The 20,515-nt window shown below is 35.7% G+C and overlaps 1 protein-coding gene across 1 annotated transcript in view; it reads right to left on the reverse strand.

Annotated features, from left to right (window-relative positions):
- The window catches only part of XK (X-linked Kx blood group), a 47,789-nt gene extending 31,461 nt beyond the window's left edge, over window positions 1–16,328 (reverse strand). Inside the window, exon 1 of the mRNA XM_031959436.1 lies at window positions 15,778–16,328. Coding sequence (XP_031815296.1) covers window positions 15,778–16,022 — 245 coding nt within the window. The 5' untranslated portion in view covers window positions 16,023–16,328. The remainder of the gene's footprint in view (window positions 1–15,777) is intronic.
- Between the last annotated feature and the right edge of the window lie 4,187 nt (window positions 16,329–20,515).

Below are 20,515 nucleotides of genomic sequence, written 5' to 3' on the forward strand. Positions count from 1 at the left end.
AAAAATTCTTAATTAAAATAATTTTATAATCCAATTCAGAAGATTTCAGTAAAATGTGATAGGTATTGTCAATATTTGATAGGTTTTCACCTGGAAAAGAACTCAGACTTGTTTTGTTTGGTCTCAAAGAGATAAATGTGACCTACAGCATTTCCAGGAATAATTAATTCATGCTTTCATTTACATACTGTATTATTATTTTTTTATTTACATACATTACTTCTTAAGCACTAAACTATCACTTTGGGAAGCAAGATTACTGCTTCATGATTTAATGTAATGCCTGAATAATAATAAAAGTATATAATTATAAATAAATATAAAAATAAATAAATAATAAAAATCCCTTAATAAGGAATAAGTGCAATCCTCTGCCAGAAACACATGGCTCTGCCCTGATAGGTAATGAATTAGTGAGCAAGTAAACATGTGGCAAGAGAGTTTATGAAAGTTCCTGTCACTCAACTGTTTTAAGGAAAAATTTAAAAGTTTTGTATGAGACTCTTCCATAGAAATACCTCCACATAATTTCTATTTTTTACCTTGAGTGATCAATAAATTGTATATATCTTCATATATCATGAACGTTTCTTAGACCATTTAATGGTTTAGAAAAGCCATAGCCTTTGAATTCTAGAACCATTTTAAGTAATGCACAGGAAATATCAAAGAACAGGGTAGAGTCCAATTTACACAGCACTGAAGTCTCTGGATTGATTTTTTTTTCCCTTTGCAAGACAAGTTTCCCTGTTTTGCTATGGTTAAGAGTAAGGAGTCTCATGGAACGTCTTAGGACCGGAAATTTTTCATTCCTATGAATTGGGCAATTAAAAAATGACAATAACTCGGCATATCTTTGCTTCTTTAAGCAAGCACATTAAATATAAAGAATACCATATGGCTAAATCTTGCCACCTGAAATAAAATATCATTAAGTTAAATCTGAGCTCCTAAGCATTGTGTTAAAAATCTCAGAAGTGAGTCCTGGAATGGACCCAGTGTTTCAGGACTCTCACAAATCCAGCCTGATCTTAGCTCTAAGGAAACTTGCAAGGTCTGGAGGTATTGCATGACCCTGTATAATATTACTACCTTCCCTTTTTTGACCATCTCCAATTTATCCTACACTGTTGTTTGTATGTTGCCATACGCCCTCTCTCCCCATTAGATTGTAAGCTCCCTCAAGAGCAGGGATGGTCTTTTTCCTTTCCTTTTTTTATCACAGTATCTGGCACGTAGGAGATACTTAATAAATGCTACCTGACCTACAGGCTATATCTGTTTGTGAGAAAAAGAATGCACTGATCCCAAACTGATTACTATTTCACTCTCATTTCCCACTGCTCCAATGAATAGAGTGCTGAATCTGCTGTCAAGACTTAGTTCAAACTCAGTCTCACACAAGTACTAACTGTGTGACTCAGGGCAAGTTTGCCTCAGTTTTCTCATTTGTAAAATGAGCCAGAGAAGGGAATGGCAAGCCACTCTAGTATCTTTACCAAAAATGCCCCAAATGGGCTCATGAAGAATTGGACTGATAGAAAATTAGAAATACCAACTCAGGATTGTAAACAGGGAGAATAAGAGAAAGGCAGACAAGAGATCCAATCAGGGACTTGGGAATAATAAGAACAATAATTCACTTGTATATAATACATAAAAGGTTTACCAAAATTTTTGGTTGGGGTAGATAATGATAAAATAATAATAATAATAATAATAATAAAATTTATATGATATTATTTATAAATCATCATATGATTTATATGATATAAATAGTATATTTTATAAATGTTAGATATATTTACTTATAAATAAATTATATAAAGAAATAATAAAAATATTATATAAATAATAATTTATATGATGTTTATTTTATGTCAAGCACTGAGCTAAGCACGTTACAGGTATTATCTCATTTCATCCTCAAAACCATGGGGGTAGGCACCACTATTATTCCCATTTTATAGTTGAAGAAACTGAATCAAACAGAGATTTTTGACTTGTTGAAGGTCACATAGCTAATGTCTGAGGCTGATTTTGAACTCATTATCCCTAAACATACAGTCAAAAGTTCAAGTGCAGGGGTTTAAGGAACATTAATCAGAGATAATAATTATTTGAGGAAAAGAAACCAATTGCATACAAAATCATTCATATGCCTAAAGAAATAATTCAGAGTATAAGTCTTTCAAACCTCCTTAAAATTCTCTAAAGTGCTTTGTCGAATCTCTTCTTTGGTGTTATTGAACTTTATCTTGTATCATACTTATTCATATATGTCATTCCCTCACTATTTTTATTAGTTGTTTAAAGGCAAGATGATCTTATTTTTCATTTTTTATCATTAACACCAGGCAGTGAACCAGAAATCCCTGCAGTCAAGCCCCATTTCTGATCCATTCTATCCACAGCCCTAAATAAGTCCCAGCCTCTAGCCCAGAAACATTCATTAATTCTCTTATTTAAATATTTTATAATAGATAACAAATATATTAAATATTAATTTTAATATTTATTATATAATATAAGCTAATTTTATATGATATATAAATACATATTTTAAAATACATAATAGAAAATAGTAATAATGAAAATAATGGAAAATTAATAAATATTGAGTAAATTAAATAAATAATTCAAAATTACATTAAATTAATTTAAAATGTAATTGATTGAGAAACATTCAATAAAATGAATAAAAATATAATGCCACAAAGCTCCCTATAGTAAGGAAATCAAAACTATCATCCCTAATCCTCACACCTTGCGCTGTGTATTAAACAAACACTCATCTATTATACAGTTGCTAAATTGGACTGAATTGATCAGGGCTTACTAACTGGTGAAGGTTGTTGAATGGCTAAGTATTTTACAGCTTGGAATTGGTGTATAAAAATAACAACAACAATAACAATAACATGGTTATGCTGTTTTAAAAATTTTGTGAAGTGATTTACAAATATTTATCCATGTTCACAGTTCTCAGAGATAGGTGCTATTATTATCTCCATTTTTTCAGAAATTGAGAAGTTAACAGACGTCAATTAATCAATAAACATTTATTAAACTCCTGCCATGTTCCAGGACCTATGTCCAAAGTCATACAGGTAGTAAATGACTGAAGTAAATTTGAATTTAGGTCTTCCTGAGTCTACTGCTCTATCTACTGTGCCATAGATGTCTCAAAAATACTTTTTTTTTAAATCACAAAATCATTTGGCTTCTTATTTATGAGTCATTCATGCTATAGTATTTTTTTTAAAAGATGGTTCAATCATAATGTCTTTCAAAACAGCAGTTGATACATTGAGTTGCTATGGTGTGCAAGTATTGCGCTAAATTATATGATTACCTTTTAAGACCTCACATCGATGGAGAGGAACTTTATATCAGAGGATCAGGATTTGAATCTTAACATATAATTTCTCCAATCTGCTTCTCAGCTTCTTTATGTATAAAATGAAGGATGACTTCCAAGGTACTTTTTAGCTTTTACTCCTTGTGTCCAATTCCAAACAAGTCATTAACAGTTACTAAAGCCAGAATGTTTGCTGAATGATTTACTTTTCGTTCAGATGTAACATCATGGAGATGAGTCTAAGATGTTTATTCCATAGTAACATCACAGCAACTTCTATGCAAATGGTACCCTAGCTCATGGAGTTCTTGCCACCCAAGTCAGCAAGTGGTACCCTAACAGAAGTGAATGTGGTAATGACTATTAGCCTTGGTTTTGTTGCTTAGCCAAAATCATCATGGAGACCTTTTCATATGACTTACTTTCAAAACCTAGATATGATGTCTGCCCATTAGAACAGAAGCTCCTTGGTAATGCAGACCATTTTGCTTTTCTATTCATATATTTAGTATAATAATTTATACATAGAAGTATAATAAATGCAGAGACAATGGTATAGGATTTTAAGGTTCACAAAGCAATTGTCACAAGCAACGTTGTAAAATAAGTAATGCAAATATCTTTCCCCATTTACAATGAAAAAAATGGAAACTACGAGTTTAAGTGAATTGGTCATAGTAACTGACTGAGCATGAATACAAATCCAAGTCTTCTGATTCTAAATCCAAAGTTTTTTTATTATGACAATTTTCTTAAGAAATGACAACCCAGCATTCCTACAAACCTTCTTTGATTGAATTATACATCCCCTTATAAAATATCAATGAGCATGTTGTTTTTAAATTTCACTAAGGTTTGCAAAGTAATCCAAGGGTCTGATAAAGATCTCATATATAAAATAAAGAGAGAATGGACTCAAATTTATAATAATTTAAGCCATTCATCAATTGATAAATAGCCAAAGGATATAAAGAGATAATTTTCAGATGAAGAAATTAAAACCATTTCTAGTCATATGAAAAAATGTTCTAAATCACCATTGATCAGAGAATGGCAAATTAAGACAACTTTGAGGTACCATTGGCTAAAATGATAGAAAAAGGTAAAGATAAATGTTGGAGGGGATGTGGGAAAACTGGGACACTAATACATTGTTGGTGGAATTGTGAACAGATCCAACCATTCTGGAGAGCAATTTGGAACTATGCCCAAAGGGCTATAAAACTGTGCATGATCCAGCAGTGTTTCTACTGGGCTTATATCCCAAAGAGATCATAAAAAGAGAAAAGGACCTATATGTGCAAAAATGGTTATAGCAGCCCTTTTTGTAGTGACAAGGAACTAGAAACTGAATGGATGCCCATCAGTTGGAGAATGGCTGAATAAGTTATGGTATATGAATGTTATGGAATATTATTGTTCTGCAAGAAATTATCAGCAGCATGATTTTAGAGAGGCCCAGAGAGACTTATATGAGCGGATGCTAAGTGAAACAAGCAGAACCAGGAGATCACTGTACAAGGGAACAACAAAATTATGTGGTGATCAACTCTGATGGACATGGGTCTTTTCATTAAGGAGATGATTCAGGACAATTACAATACGCTTGTGATAGAACCATCTGCATCCAGAGAGAGGAGTGTGGGAACTGAATGTGGATCACCACATAGCATTCTCACTCTTTTTGTTGCTGTTTGCTTGCTTTTTGTTTTCTTTCTCATATTTTTCCTTTCTAATCCAATTTTTTGGCAGCATGGTAATTTTGGAAATATGCACAGAAGAATTGCATATGCTTAACATTAAATAAATAAACAAAGAAAGAAATAAATAAAGGATTTTGAAAAAAAGTTTACAAAATTAAGATTCTTATGAGATAAGTAGCCCAAGAATTGTATCCATCTTAAAGATGAGACAACTCAAGCAGTGAGAGATTGATTTGCTCATGATTATCCAGCTAATAAGTAGATTCAATGGGGGGAAGATGATCAGTGATGTGATTTTTACATATACATCTAGACAATGTTAGAGAGAGCTTTTTTAACTGGGTAATTTTTCTGACTTATTTCAAAAAGGAATTTTACTTAAAGGAATATACAAGCAGTCACCATCTTCCACCCACTCAACTTCTGCATGAATTTCATATATATCAATGATCACCAGACATTCACAGAAGCTCCCTTTCCCTTCTGTATGGCACAGTTTGGGGTTTCTCTTTTCTCTTCCTCCTATCCTTTTTTCCTCAGAACCTCTGCCAAATTGTTGTTTGATAATGTCCTTCAAACCCACTATCACCTCAAGCAAGGGAAAATTCAGAGTACTCATGAGGGAAGGGAGAGGGTGAACATTTACGTTATTTCCTTTCTCTCCCCCCCCCCCCCCCCCGACCATGCAGCCTCGAGTCTACTTCTATCCTGATCAATGAGAGCACTCGGGTTTGGAATCAGAGTTCTTGAACTGAAATCCCAGGTCTGCTAGTTATTATCTAAGTGATCTTGGACAAGTGATGTTCTCTCTCTGACACTCATCTATAGAATGAAGAATTTAGACTAGATAATAATCTCTGGTGATACAATCATGGGCCAAGAGTCAGGAAACTCTACTTCCTGAGTTCAAACTCAGTCTCAGACACTTACTAGCTGTGTGACCCTAAACAAGACATCTGTTTGCCTCAGTTTCCTCATCTGTAAAATAAACTGGAGAAGGAAACGGAAAACCACTCCAGTATCTTTGCTAAGAAAATCTCTAAATAAGGTCACAAAGAGTTGAACACAACCAAAATGACTGAACTCCAAATTCTGTGATCCTCCAAAGTATCCCAAATCCTACACCATTTTCTTATTTCCTACACCAAAATACCTCAGAAGCCCCGATCTGTCTCTAAATCCCCATTTCCCTTTAGGATTTGGTAACTAAATGTGAGGGATAGTTTGAGTCTTTTTTCCTGTTTCAGTATTTTCTGTATATGTATTATACACATTTAGCTCCTATTTGGAATTTTTCTTATGAAACCAAAGAGGAAATGCAAATGTTATTTTGTGTTAAAAGAGAAAAAGGAAGCCTGTGAACCCAGAGAAGATAACAAAAGAAAGGAAATGGGGAGCCAGATTAGGTTGAAGAACTTTTTTGTGGATTTACACTAGCAAAATACCCCTGTTTCTCTCCCATGTCTTCTACTGCTTCTCAATCTATGTCCTGCAAAAAGGTGAGAAGATTCAGGTTTTCTTAGTTCTACTGGGATTAGGGGAAAGATATTTCTGGTATACCGAGAACTTGGTATTGTTTCCCCAGAAAAACAGTATTAACCCGTATGGTTAGATTTTCTAGCAGTACTGGAACCACACTGTCCTTCATATATACATTGTGAACTAAATAGTAAGCATCTGTGGACCAGTCTGGTGCACTTTTGTAAGATTTTAATAGGATTGTTCCTATGGGAAATACAGTCCAGGTTCAAATAACTGACAAGTTTTATGGTTGTAGTAAATTATCTTTCTTTCACTTGAAAAAAAAGGGGGGGGGCAAAATTCCAAAATAATTTTAAAAGATGAGTCATTAAATACAGTATGCTGCAACATTTCTTATTTCACTTAGGAGAAACTATTTTGACCTGTTTGGACATGAACAGAGTTAAAATAGAATCAGTCAGAAGTAGGAATGACCTAATTGATGTATTTGTATATAATGTGCATAATATTATATATTAATTGTATAGCTGTGAATGATATGTTAATTTTTTCCAAATGCATCAACTATATAAGATTCTTATTTATTCAGAAAGATAAACTATTCATTCCAATGTAATCTTGCCTACGTAGACTACTTTTCTAGATTTTTATATTTTGCAAAGTAATCTGTCTACATTTTCAAGTATGAGAGTATAACACTTGAAATATGAAAGGAAAAAAAGTTCAAGCACTTATCTCACCTATCTGGAACACAGTGTATAATTAGCAAGAGTAAGATAAAAGGCCTTTCACCAACCAAAACGGATATATAACTTAATATTTCATTACGGCAGCACTTTTCAAACTATTCTGAAGAGCCCTAAAATTCCTATGAAGCATTACAAATAGGTTCATGAAAAGAAAACATTATAATGACACAGATATAGCACAGCAACCTTTTAAATTTTTTAAAATATCATGAAGGATAATTATAAAATTGAAAAGTCACAAGAGACGAGAATGCAAAATGGCCCTGTCATTTCTATAATGATAATGACTCTTTCCCCATTCAATTCACTTTGCCACTGCTCAAGATCAAGCTTTCATCTTGTCTGAACCATTGTAATAGCATCTTCAAATACTTTCCCAGTCTCCAGTAATTTCATCCTTTACAGAATTACTCAAATAATCTTTCTAATAAGGCAACTAGCTGGTGGTTCGGTGGATAGGGCCTGTAATCAGAAGGCCAAGTTTAAATCCAGTCTCAGACACTTACTAGCTGTGTCACCTTACTGAACAAGTCATTTAAATTCTGCTGGACTAAGTTTCTTCAACTGTAAAATTGGGGTGATAATAGCACCTACCTCCCATGGTTATTTTGAGGAACAAATGAGGTGGTATTTGGGAAAAAAAAAAGCACTTAGCATAGTATCTGGCCCATAGAAGTCATTATATAAATGCTCATTCTTTCCCTTCCCTAATGCACAGGTTTTATGCCATAGTCACTTTTTTACTCAAATACCTAACTGTGAATTCTTGGAAGACAAAATACAAACTCTAATTTTTGCCCTCCCCCCCACCATATTGTTTCAATCTACCTTTTCAGTTGTATTTTATGCCATTAATGCTTTACTTATACTACATTCTAGGCAATTTACACTATAGAAGTCCAGCAGGTTCATTTTATAGCCTCCTACATCCAGACAGTCACTTAAGTGCTTCCCTCATATTTGGAATTTGTTGTCTCTTTATCGCTTGACTTGTGCCTTTCTCCAAGACCCATTTCAGGGCCAACTGCTCCATGATTTCTTTTCCTCCAGTTAGCAGTCACCCCTCCTCCTTCACATTTTCTAATGACATTTTGTCCTGGTTTCTGTTTTGCCTCTATTAAATTTTATCTTGTATCACACAATGTCCTAATATGTGTTATATGTCTCCATTAGACAATAAACTCTTCAAGGACAGAAACTAAGTAGTTTTCATTCTTGACTTTCTAATCTTGTTCAATAGATGCTTAATTAATGTCTTTAATTAAACTAAAAAATATCAGCTTGTTAAAAAAAAAGACAATTTGTAAATAAGTAAGACATAGTCTTAGACTAATAATCCCAATTTATTCTTGACTTGAAAGTTCTGAGTTACTAAGTCAGCTCTATTTATGATTCCTAGCATATTTACAATTAAAACTATTGATTTCCAAACTATGACTGATGATCCATGAACTAGTGCTAGCAACAAACTTGAAATACAGAAGAAATATGATTATGGACAACTCTATTTGAGGTTTACTTCTAGTGATGATGATGGGCTATAGATACTGTTAACACATTTTTTTCAAATAGTCCTACAATTCCAACAATATTCCAAAAGCATTTACAATAATTGGCATTTATATGGAACTTAAAAGTTGCCGAGTGCTTTATATATGTTATCTTACTTGAGTCTCACAAACTTGTGTAATATTATGATTATTATTACTCCATTTTAGCGATGGGAAAACTGAGGCAGCTTGCAAATATCAAGAGGTATGAATGGAACATAGTTCTTCCTGACTCCAAGTCCAACACTGTGGTCATTACACCATTCAAACCTTAAACAGAAGTAGAAAGCTTTAAAACTATTTGATCATGTCAACAACAAAAACAAACAAACAAATATGTGTGTATATATATATATATGTATATATATATAATATTTGTATGTAATATATATACAATTACATCAACAGACTAGAAAAAGTTTCTTATGAAATATAAATTCCAGTCTTATCAAAAATGCTAGAAAAACAGGAATAAATGGAACTTTCCTACAAATGATAAGTAGTATCTCCTTAAAACCATCAAAAAGCATAAACTGTAAAGAGGCTAAGCTAGAAATATTCCCAATAAGATCACTAGCGAAGCAGGGATGTCTATTACTATTACCACTTTTACTCAATATTGTGCCAGAAATGCTAAGTATAGAAATAAGAGAAGAAAAATAAATTGAAGGAATTAGAATAAGCATTAAGGAAACAAAATTATCACTTTTTGTGGATAAAATAATGTTATTCTTAGAGAATACTAGAAAATCAACTAAAAAGTTAATTGAAACAATAACTTTAACAAAGCTGCAGGATATAAAACAAATCATATAAATCATCAATATTTCTACATAATACAAGAAAGTCAAGTCAGGAAGAAATAGAAAGAGAAAATTCCATTTAATATAAGTACAGACATTACAAAATACTCTGGAGTCTACCTGCCAAGAGAACCCCAAGGACTATGAAATTCAATTACAAAATATTTTTCACACAAATAATGTCAGATCTAAACAAATGGAGAAATATTAATTGCTCATAGCTAAGCCAATACAATAAAAATGACAATTCTGCCTGAATTAATTTACTTGTTTAGTTCCATATCACTCCATTTAAGAGAGCTAGAAAAATAATAACAAAATTCATGTGGAATAACAAAAATTCAAAAATATCAAGTGAATTAACGAAAAAATGCTATGAAAGGAAGCCAAGGAATACCAGATCTCCTAAATTGTATTTCAAAGCAATAATTATCAAAACAATCTGATACTGGCTAAGAAAAAGAGTCGTGGATCAGTGGAATACACTAAGTATACAATATAGAGTAGTAAATGATTATAGTAATCCACTATTTTGATAAACTCAAATGTCTAAGCTTTTGGGACAAGAAACACTATTTGACAAAAATTCTGGGAAAACTGGAAATCACTTAAGACAGAAACTAGACATGGGCCAACATTCACATGTCGTAACAAGATATGATCAAGATGGGTTCATGAGATTTTGACATTAAGAATGATAACATATCTGTAAGAAATGACCAACAGGATGATTTCAGAAAGGCCTGGAGAGACTTACACAAACTGATGCTGAGTGAAATGAGCAGGACCAGGAGATCATTATATATACTTCAACCACAATACTATATGATGATTAATTCTGATGGACCAGGCCATCCTCAGCAATGAGATCAACCAAATCATTTCCAATGGAGCAGTAATGACCTGAACCAGCTACGCCCAGAGAAAGAACTCTGGGAGATGACTAAAAACCATAACATTGAATTCCCAGTCCCTATATTTATGCCCACCTGCATTTTTGATTTCCTTCACAAGCTAATTGTACAATATTTCAGAGTCTGATTCTTTGTGTACAGCAAAATAACGGTTTGGTCATGTATACTTATTGTGTATCTAATTTATATTTTAATATATTTAACATCTACTGGTCATCCTGCCATCTAGGGGAGGGGGTGGGGGGGTAAGAGGTGAAAAATTGGAACAAGAGGTTTGGCAATTGTTAATGCTGTAAAGTTACCCATGCATATAACCTGTAAATAAAAGGCTATTAAATAAAAAAATATTTTTGTATAGGTTCCATAAAAAAAATGGAAAAAAAAAAGAATGATAACATAGGCAAAGAATGATAACAAAGTGAGCATGTGATAGTTTATCTGTCAGATCTATGGATTAGGGGAAGAATTTATGATCAAACAAGAGACAGAGAACATTACAGGATATAAAATAGATAATTTTTATATCATCAAATTAAAAACGCTGTGCACAAACAAAATCAGTGATGCTAAGATGAAAAGGAAAGTAGAAACTAGGGGAAAAAATTATAGCAAGTTTCTCCAACAAGGCCTCATTTCTCAAATACACAAAGAATTGTGTCAAATTTATAATATGAGACATTCCATCATTGATAAATGGTTAAAGGATACAAATAGTTTTCAAATGAAGTAATTAAATCTATACTCATATGGAAAAAAATGCTCTAAATCACTATTGATTAGAGAAATGCAAATTAAAATGACTCAGATAAAACTTCACATCTAGCATATTGGCTAATATGACAAAAAAAGAAAAATGAAAAATATTGGAGGGGAGGTAAAAAAAATTGAGAGAGTAATGCATTGTTGGTAGAATTGTGAATTAATCCAGTCATTTTGGAGCATAATTTAGAACTATGTCCAAAGAACATAAAACTATATAATCCCTTTGACCCAGAAATGCCAATTCTAGCACTGTATTATAGAGATCAAAGAAGAAGGAAAAGGACCTATATTATACAAAATATTTACAGCAGATTTTTTTGTAATGGCAAAGAATTGGAAATTAAAGGGATGCCCATCAACTGGGGAATGGCTGAGCAAATTGTGGTATGATTGTGATGGAATTTTGGTTATTTCAGTAGTTCAATCATGTCTGATTTTTTAATCATCTCATTTGGGGTTTTCTTAGTAAAAATATGGAAGTGGTTTGCCATTTCTTTCTCTAGTTCATTTTTTAGATGAAGAATTGGGTAAAACCAGTTAAGTGACTTGTCCAAGGCTACAGAGCCAGTGAGATTCTGAGGCCATAATTGAACTCAGGATTTATAGATCTTTCTGACTTAAGAACTCTATCCACTATACCATCTAATTGGCCTGTTATAGAATACTATTATGCTATAAAAAATGACAAATAGGATGGTTGCAGAAAAAGTAGGGAACAAATAAATGAACTGATGCAAAGGGAAGTGAGCAAAACCAGGAGATTGTACATGGTAACAATACTGAAGGACAATCAACTATGAACGATTTTGCTAGTCTATGGAATATAATGATGCACCCATCTGAATGAAATGAACAAAAATGCTCTCAGCTTCTAGAGCTAGAACTAATGAAGTACGAATGCTGATGTAAACATAATTTTAAATTTTTATTTATTCTTTTTTTGGCAACATGGCTAATATTGAAGTATGTTTTGCATGACTTCACATATAAAACTGACATCACATTTCTTGTGTGGCAGAAAAGTGGGAAGGAAAGAGAAAAGTCAACTCAAAACTTTTAAAAGAATGTTAAAAATGAATAAATGAACAAAAAAGTTTTAAAATTTTAGAATTTTCAAAACAAAAATATCATTAACTGAAATTTTTTTTCAAAATAATAGTTCATGTGAATAAAGGGCAAAAGGAAAATAACTGAAGTACCTTACAAAGTGAGCTATGGTGTCTGATGTTTTCATTAAAAAAGGCTTATTGATAATATTAAAAAAGATTTTTTTCTCAAGTAACCTGTGTGCAATATAATTAGACTTGGGATAAAATTGATGAGAAAAATAAGATATTTCTTAAAAATCACTTTTGCATTTTTTTTTCATTTTAAAGAACAATATAGCATTTTCTCAAAAGTCTTGTCAAATTATAAAGAAGGGAAAGGGACCTGTATGTGCACGAATGTTTGTGGCAGCCCTTTTTGTAGTGGCTAGAAACTGGAAACTGAATGGATGTCCATCAGTTGGAGAATGGCTGAATAAATTGTGGTATATGAAAATTATGGAATATTACTGTTCTGTAAGAAATGACCAACAGGATGATTTCAGAAAGGCCTGGAGAGACTTACACGAACTGATGCTGAGTGAAATGAGCAGGACCAGGAGATCATTATATACTTCAACAACAATACTAGATGATGACCAGTTCTGATGGATCAGGCCATCCTCAGCAACGAGATCAACCAAATCATTTCTAATGGAGCAGTAATGAACTGAACTAGCTATACCCAGAAAAAGAACTCTGGGAGATGACTAAAAACCATTACATTGAATTCCCAATCCCTATATTTATGCACACCTGCATTTTTGATTTCCTTCACAAGCTAATTGTACAATAATTCAGAGTCTGATTCTTTTTGTACAGCAAAATAATGTTTTGGTCATGTATACTTATTGTGTATCTAAGTTATATTTTAATATATTTAACATCTACTGGTCATCCTGCCATTTAGGGGAGGGGGTGGGGGGGGTAAGAGGTGAAAAATTGGAACAAGAGGTTTGGCAATTGTTAATGCTGTAAAGTTACCCATGTATGTATCCTGTAAATTAAAGGCTATTAAATAAAAAAAAAAAAAAAAAAAAAAAAAAAAAAAAGTCTTGTCAAAGTTTTAGGAACAATCTGAATTTGCAAGATATAAAAATACATGTGTATTTGTGTTTTATATGTGTATTATATGTTTATAGAGCAGCCAGTAGTGGAATATGATTAGACTTTTTCAAAGTTCCCTCCCCCCATAAGAGATCCATTAAAGCTTTGCTTAAATTGCTACAAAAAGTTTCATACACAGCATACTAATAATTCCAGATTCAAACTACTCATCACTAATCCTTCTGAAACAAAGGATACTGAAAATCTAAATTTTCCGTGATGCCTTGAGGCATATATATTTATATATATATAAATTTTGTTTATCATTCTTGCTTTGGGGGTACATAGGGGTATATATCTCTATAATAAATGGATTCAGCCCACTAGTTTTTTGGTTTGGTTTGGTTTGGTTTGTTTTATTACTTCTGTCTAAGCTTTTAATGTTTGTTTGTTTTTTTTTTTGTCCCTTACTCTCAAGGAAGTTGTCTTGTTAGTTGCTGCAGTGGCCCATACTCATATTAGCTCCTCTTCTCATTTCTTATTTAATTTGCCTAATATGTTGTGAGCTTGGAATTCAAATCTGTTATATATGTTAAATATTATATATTATATATAATATGTTTTATATATATGTGTGTGTGTGTGTGTGTGTTACATTATAATTGTGAGTCCAGTAGGAGCAAAAGGCTTATTAGTCCATAACAAGTCACACTCTTCTTTCAGTAAAATGCAAGATCAATGGATTTAATTAGAGCTTCTGGTTTTCAATCTTGTCACTTAACTACTCCTGTGACCATGGTCAATTCATTTAACCTATTTGGGACTCAATTTCTTCATCTGTAAAGTAAGAAGACTGAACTTAACCTTTCTCTTTTCTCTTATTCTAATCTATTTCTCTTATTCTAAATCTATGATCCTGTATTTTATTTTAGTTCCCAAGAGATTTGTTTATGTTATTTTACTGATTGATGGATTGATCAGTCACTCTCTATTTGAATCTTGCAGCTTACAGCTGTTCAGGATTACTGAGACTGAGATCAAGTTCAGTCCCTTCATTTTCAACATAAAGGAAGTAAGACATGCACTTTATCTGAGTCACACAGACAATAAATAGTGTGGTAGAGTAGCAAGTCTATAGACTGGTCCATGACTAGGCTGATTCTGGCTAACTTCAAATGCATTTCCCCCCTTTCTTCTCTCTCTAAAATCATTACTCTATTACAAAAGTTCCTAAGATATTTTTGTCATGGACTCCCTTGGAAGCCTGGTGAACTCTATGGATCCCTTCTTTTTAAATCCAGGTAATAAAATTCTTGGATTATAAAGGAAACTAATTATGTTAAAGTACAGTCAATAATTTTTTTTAATAAGTTTACATATCCAATGCTAAGAATTCTCATTCTGTTGCACTCTGAGTTTTATTTTGTACTTTCCATGATTATGATACAGGTGGGCACTTTTTGTTTTGTTACCTACAAATATTATCCTTCTGAGAGTCTTTCAATTAATTAAAGTGAAATTTACAGAATATTAATTGCTTGAATTTGGCAGTGATGGATAAACAAGGGACTCTTTTGATAATAATCTGAATATTCCAAAAGAATGATGAATGATAGGTGCTTTTTAAAAAAATGGCTATTGTTAAGAGGTTTTAATATTTAAATTAATTAATTTAAATATATGCCCATAAACCTAAGGAAGACAGGGAAGTCATTCCAACAACATATTACATATACATATATAGTCATTTGCATAGGAACTCAAGATCTAAATATGGGGGAGGGGGGAAACCACCACAACACATGAGGTCATATATATTTAGTTTTCCACTTATACCTGGGAAGGGTGTGGCCCGCTGGCTTTTCCAAGAGTTCGCACAGATGTCATGAGTCAAATACTAACAACAACTCGTATCATTGTAGAATAAAACCAGATCTAGTTATTTGGTAACTTAAATCCTGTGACCCGTCTACACCCTCGGCGGCAACAGCAAGACGCGAATAGAGAGCGGCCCCCACCAGTGACTCAACAGTCCGTGCACCTGGCGCCAAGATGAGTACGTGAGGAGCTCAATCAGTCTCTTTCCCGTCCGGGTTGAGGGCGGCCTCCATCTCTGGTAGGCCGCGGGGGAGGGGGTGCGGGAGGGGCACCTCCCCTGGGTCGGCCTTGAAGCTATAGATATGGCTGGTAGGGAGGAGCGCCGCGAGCAGAGGATGGAGGAAAAAAAAAAGACCCAAAGTGCTCCGAGTTTGGGCGAAGGAGCGCAAAGCGGCCCCCCGGCCCCGTCCGCCCGCGCCCGGCCCCCGGCTACCGCCACCCACCTGATCACGGGCCCCAGCTGCAGCAAGTGCAGCAGCAGCACCAGCGGCCGGTCCCTTTTCAGGTCTCGGTGGACGAGGATGAGCGTGAACTGCACCAGCACGCAGGGCAGCAGGGAGAAGAGCAGCGTCAGGGAGAGCCAGATACTGTCCCCGGCCGAGTTATAGGCGCTGCTCAGGTACAGCGCGAACGCGTTCTCGGCCACGAAGAGGAACACGGACACCAGGACCGAGCCGGGGAATTTCATCTCCCCCCCTCCCACGGCGCCCCCGGCCCCCGGCGCAGCCGCCCCCTCCGGGCCGGCCCGCCAGCCTGCGCTGCTTATCTGGGAGCGCCAGCGGCGGCTGGGAGAGGCGGGTGACAGGTGCCCGATAGGTCCATCGCTCCTTCCCTAGAGTTCCCTCTCCGACGCCCCTCGCTTCCTGCCCGCCGCGGCAACAGCGCCGCTGAGCCCCCTGCCTGCAGCCAAGCCCGGCGGGGGCAGAAAAGGCTGCCCCGGGCGCGAGCCCCTGGCGGAGGCGGACACTCGCGGCCTCCGTCAGCCGGCCCGGCGGCCCCGTCCCGGGGGGGGGGGGGGGGGGGGGGTGGGGGGGGGGGGGGGACTCAGGTGTCCCCCGCCCTGGCGCTGCTCCCCAGCCTCCTCCCCCCCCCTTTTTTTTTAAAGACTCACATTTGCCCGGCTCGGCTTACCTCCCACCCAGCCGCCTCAGAAGCCCCTCCAGTATTAAGCCGGGCCGAGGGGGAGCCGGCCCAGCATTATTACGGAGTCTGTCCCCTGCGCCGCCTCTGAGTCCTTAAATAGTCACGTCGGTGCGGGCCAAATACATCCCCTGGGTTTTAGGGTTCCTTACTAAAGTTCTCCGGCAGAGGCGGCGCCGGCTGTGCGAGGAGGCTCTTTCCGCCAGGGAAAAAGCGGGCTGGCCCTTCCCCGCCTGCCCACCCCCGCCCCCCACCGGGCTGCGGGGCGCGGCTGCCAGCGCGGACCGGTTGTGGCTGCGGGCCCAACCGTGGCGCCGAGACCTCACCCAAAAGCGATGGGACACAAAAAGGAAATTACTTAAAGGGAATCTGGATTCTTCGGCTTGGGGGGTTGGGGGGGGGGTTGTTTTTTTGGTTTTTTGATATATGTCATGTCTTCATTGCCCCTGTATGTAATTTATATCACATTGCTGATCGTCCTGGGGAGAGGGAATGGAAGAAAGAGGGGGAGAAAAAAATCGAAATTCAACATCTTTTAAAAAATAAATGTTGGAAATTATCATTACATATACTTGAAAAAAATAATATGTTTCCAAAGGAAAAAAAGTGTCTTGATTCCCCATTTATAATCTGCATCAGATTACTTGCTCTGTTGGAAAGGGAGGAAAGAAAAAATTTGAAATTTAAAATCTTATAAAAAAATAAATGTTGAAAATTATCATTATATATACTTAAAAAAATGATATGTACCCAAAGGAAAAAAAGTGTCTTGATTCCCCATTTATAATCTACATCAGATTACTTGCTCTATTGGAAAGGGAGGAAGAAAAAAATTTGAAATTTAAAATCTTAAAAAAAATAAATGTTGCAAATTATCATTATATATACTTGAAAAAAATAATATGTACCCAAAGGAAAAGAAATGTCTTGATTCCCCATTTATAATCTACATCAGATTACTTGCTCTATTGGAAAGGGAGGAAGAAAAAAATTTGAAATTTAAAATCTTTTAAAAAATAAATGTTGAAAATTATCATTATATATACTTGAAAAAAATAATATGTACCCAAAGGAAAAAAAATGTCTTGATTCCCCATTTATAATCTACATCAGATTACTTGCTCTATTGGAAAAGGAGGAAGAAAAAATAATGGACATTCAAAATCTTATAAAAAGTTAATAGGGATAAACTGGGAGGTCTAAAGACTGAGGGTCAGGGGCTTGAGATCAGCCCTATAGTGGAGGATGAAGAGATGTTGTATGGAGACTCCAGCTCACTGTTCAACCCTGGCAAAGAAGAGGCTGGAAGAAACAGTCTCTTGGACCCACTCCCATATATAACAGAGCTTATCCCTTGGTATAAATAGGAGGGCCAGGGAAATGTAGCAGGTCCCAGATTGGTAGCTGGTATTTCTAAAGTAAAGACTTTCCCTTTGTGGCAGTCAATAGGGTCCGAGTAGGCCGCTCCTTTGTACAACCTACCAACCAGAATGATACCAAAAAGGAAGTGAGAAAGCATGAAGAACTTTCTCTGGCTCCAGAGATGTTACTTGGGATTCCTGGGCAAACTTCAGACCCATCTCTACCTACTGGTACATAGATCAGAAACTGTCTATTCATGAGGCCTTCGCCAGTTCAGAGTGATACAAAAAGGTTCCCCATAACATCATTTTCAGGGAAAAGTCAAGATCTTCAAGGAAGAAGGAAGAAAAGGGAATGGGATTGAAACAAATGATGGTGCTTGAGGCCGTGTGACTTGCTTCTGTTATTTTGAAGATATTTGTGGCTATTCATTTGTAGTCCCTCACCCTACTGGTTGCTGGCAACTGGTTGAAGAGCCCTTCAATTGCACTCCTTGGGTATTGATAAATCCCATTAATTCTTTTTTTTTTCCTTTCTACAATGTCAACTTCCCAAGGGCATTCCTATATTTCACCAAAGAGGCTTTGGCTCAGGTGCTCCCAGACTATTTTCTTTACAATGCTCCCAATTCACTAAGACAGCCTGCACTGTGATGCAAAGTTCACTACATTGCTTATCCCATGAAATCCAAGACCTATACTGTGGTGTGCAGCATCATTGCCCTGGGCACCCTGACAAGCAAAGAGAAGACAGTTGAGACAATAGAATGAGATGAGCAATATATCTGTCCTTAGCAGGAGGCTTTCTTTCTCCAGCTTATCTCTCCATTCAGGTGGAAGGCCACCCTCAATGGCAGGGTTGCAGTAACCCTTTGCAGTGAGGAGACCAGGTTTGGTCTCAAGGACTAATGGTTTGCTGGACCTTCCTCATGTGGGACCAAGACAGGATTCTCATTATGGACACCACTGAGGTCATTCCAGAGCCAGAAGTCATTGACAAAGAACAAGCTCAAAGTATTTATGAGAAAGAGCAAAAGGGCCCAGTGAAAACTCATTTACTGTAATAGCCACCTAGTATTAAGCCATTGGCTCAAAGAGCCTTCAAGCCAAGGAGCTGGAAGTGTGCCTTTCATCAATACACAGCAATACATTCACTCGATGATCAGTGGGAAGAATTTCATCTTGGCAGCTAATATCATGAAGAGCATTTCTCTGCTTCACTACCAAGAGATGAGGAAAACCTTGAGCCTGGGGTCAAGAAGCACCAAGCCCCTTCAGGTATACCCAGAGGGGTGGGATTTCAAGCCAAGCTCAGTTTGGCTTTCTGTTGTCAGATTGTGTGTGTGTGGGGGGGGGGATAGATAAATAGATAGATAGATGATAGATAGATAGATAATATAGCTAGATAGATAGTTGGATAGATGATAGATAGATGGATATAGACTTTCAATATCTCCTTTCCCCTTTTGTCTACTGAATTCTTTTAAAACAAGTTTTATTGGTACTTTGTCTTTAAACCAGCTTCATTTCTCAATATATCCTTTCCCTTTCCTCAAACCAGGGAACTACCCCTTATAAACAAAGAGGAAAAAAGGAGAGAAAAATATATCAGCAAAACCAACCAATATATCCACCAATTTTGACATTATATACAGTGAGCCACTTGCATAATGTCCCACCTCTGTAAAGAAAGGAGATATATTCTTCCATGTTTTCATCATAGTCATGTTTGTTCTTTATAATTACAAAGTATTCAGTTTCTATCTCGTCGTCGTTCTTTGCATTTATATTGTTGAAGTTGTTAATTTTCCTGATTTTGCTTACTTAGTTCTGTATCAGTTCACATAAGTCTTTTTATGCTTCTTTGTATTCTTTATAGTCATAATTTCTTACCAAAACATTTCATTTCATTCATTTACTACAATTTATTTAGTAATCCTGTTCTTATTTGATACCACATAAAATGCTGCTATATTTTGGTGTACACATTTTGATTTACTTGAGATATGTGCCTAATATGGCATTTAAGATAAAAAGCTATGGACATTTCGGTCACTTTCTTGGGATAATTCCAAATGGCTTTCCAAAATGGCGGGATCAATTTCTAGTTCCATCAATAATATATTCGTGTGAGTATAAATACATTAGTGTACTGTTGGTACAGTTGTGAAATTGCACAACCGTTCAGGAAGCCAATTTGAAATTATACCTAAAAAGTCACTAAATTGAGTATATCTTTATTCATTGATATCACTAACATATATATATATATATATATATATCAAAGTAATAAAAGATAGAAGAAAAGGATCAAAGTACAAAAGACATTTGCAACATTACTTTTTGTTATAGCAAAGAAATTGAGGCAAAGTGATTCCCCAACATTTGGGGAACAGCTGAACAATTATGACTTACAAATGTAATGAAATATACCAAAAGAAATGACAACAGAGAACATTTCAAAGAATTTAGGATTTGGATAAAATGACACAAAATGAAAAGAACAGAACAAAGAGAACAATTCATACAATGGGTCTTACATAATAAAGAGAAGCAATTTGGAAATTTAAGAACTATAATAAAACATGACCAAAAAAAAGGGAAAAGGTTTTTAACAGCTTTTTTTTGTAGTAGCAAGGAACTGGAAACTGAATGGATGCCCATCAGTTGGAAAATGGCT

Source organism: Sarcophilus harrisii, chromosome 3 (assembly GCF_902635505.1).
Source record: "Sarcophilus harrisii chromosome 3, mSarHar1.11, whole genome shotgun sequence".
NCBI classification, from domain to species: Eukaryota; Metazoa; Chordata; class Mammalia; order Dasyuromorphia; family Dasyuridae; genus Sarcophilus; species Sarcophilus harrisii.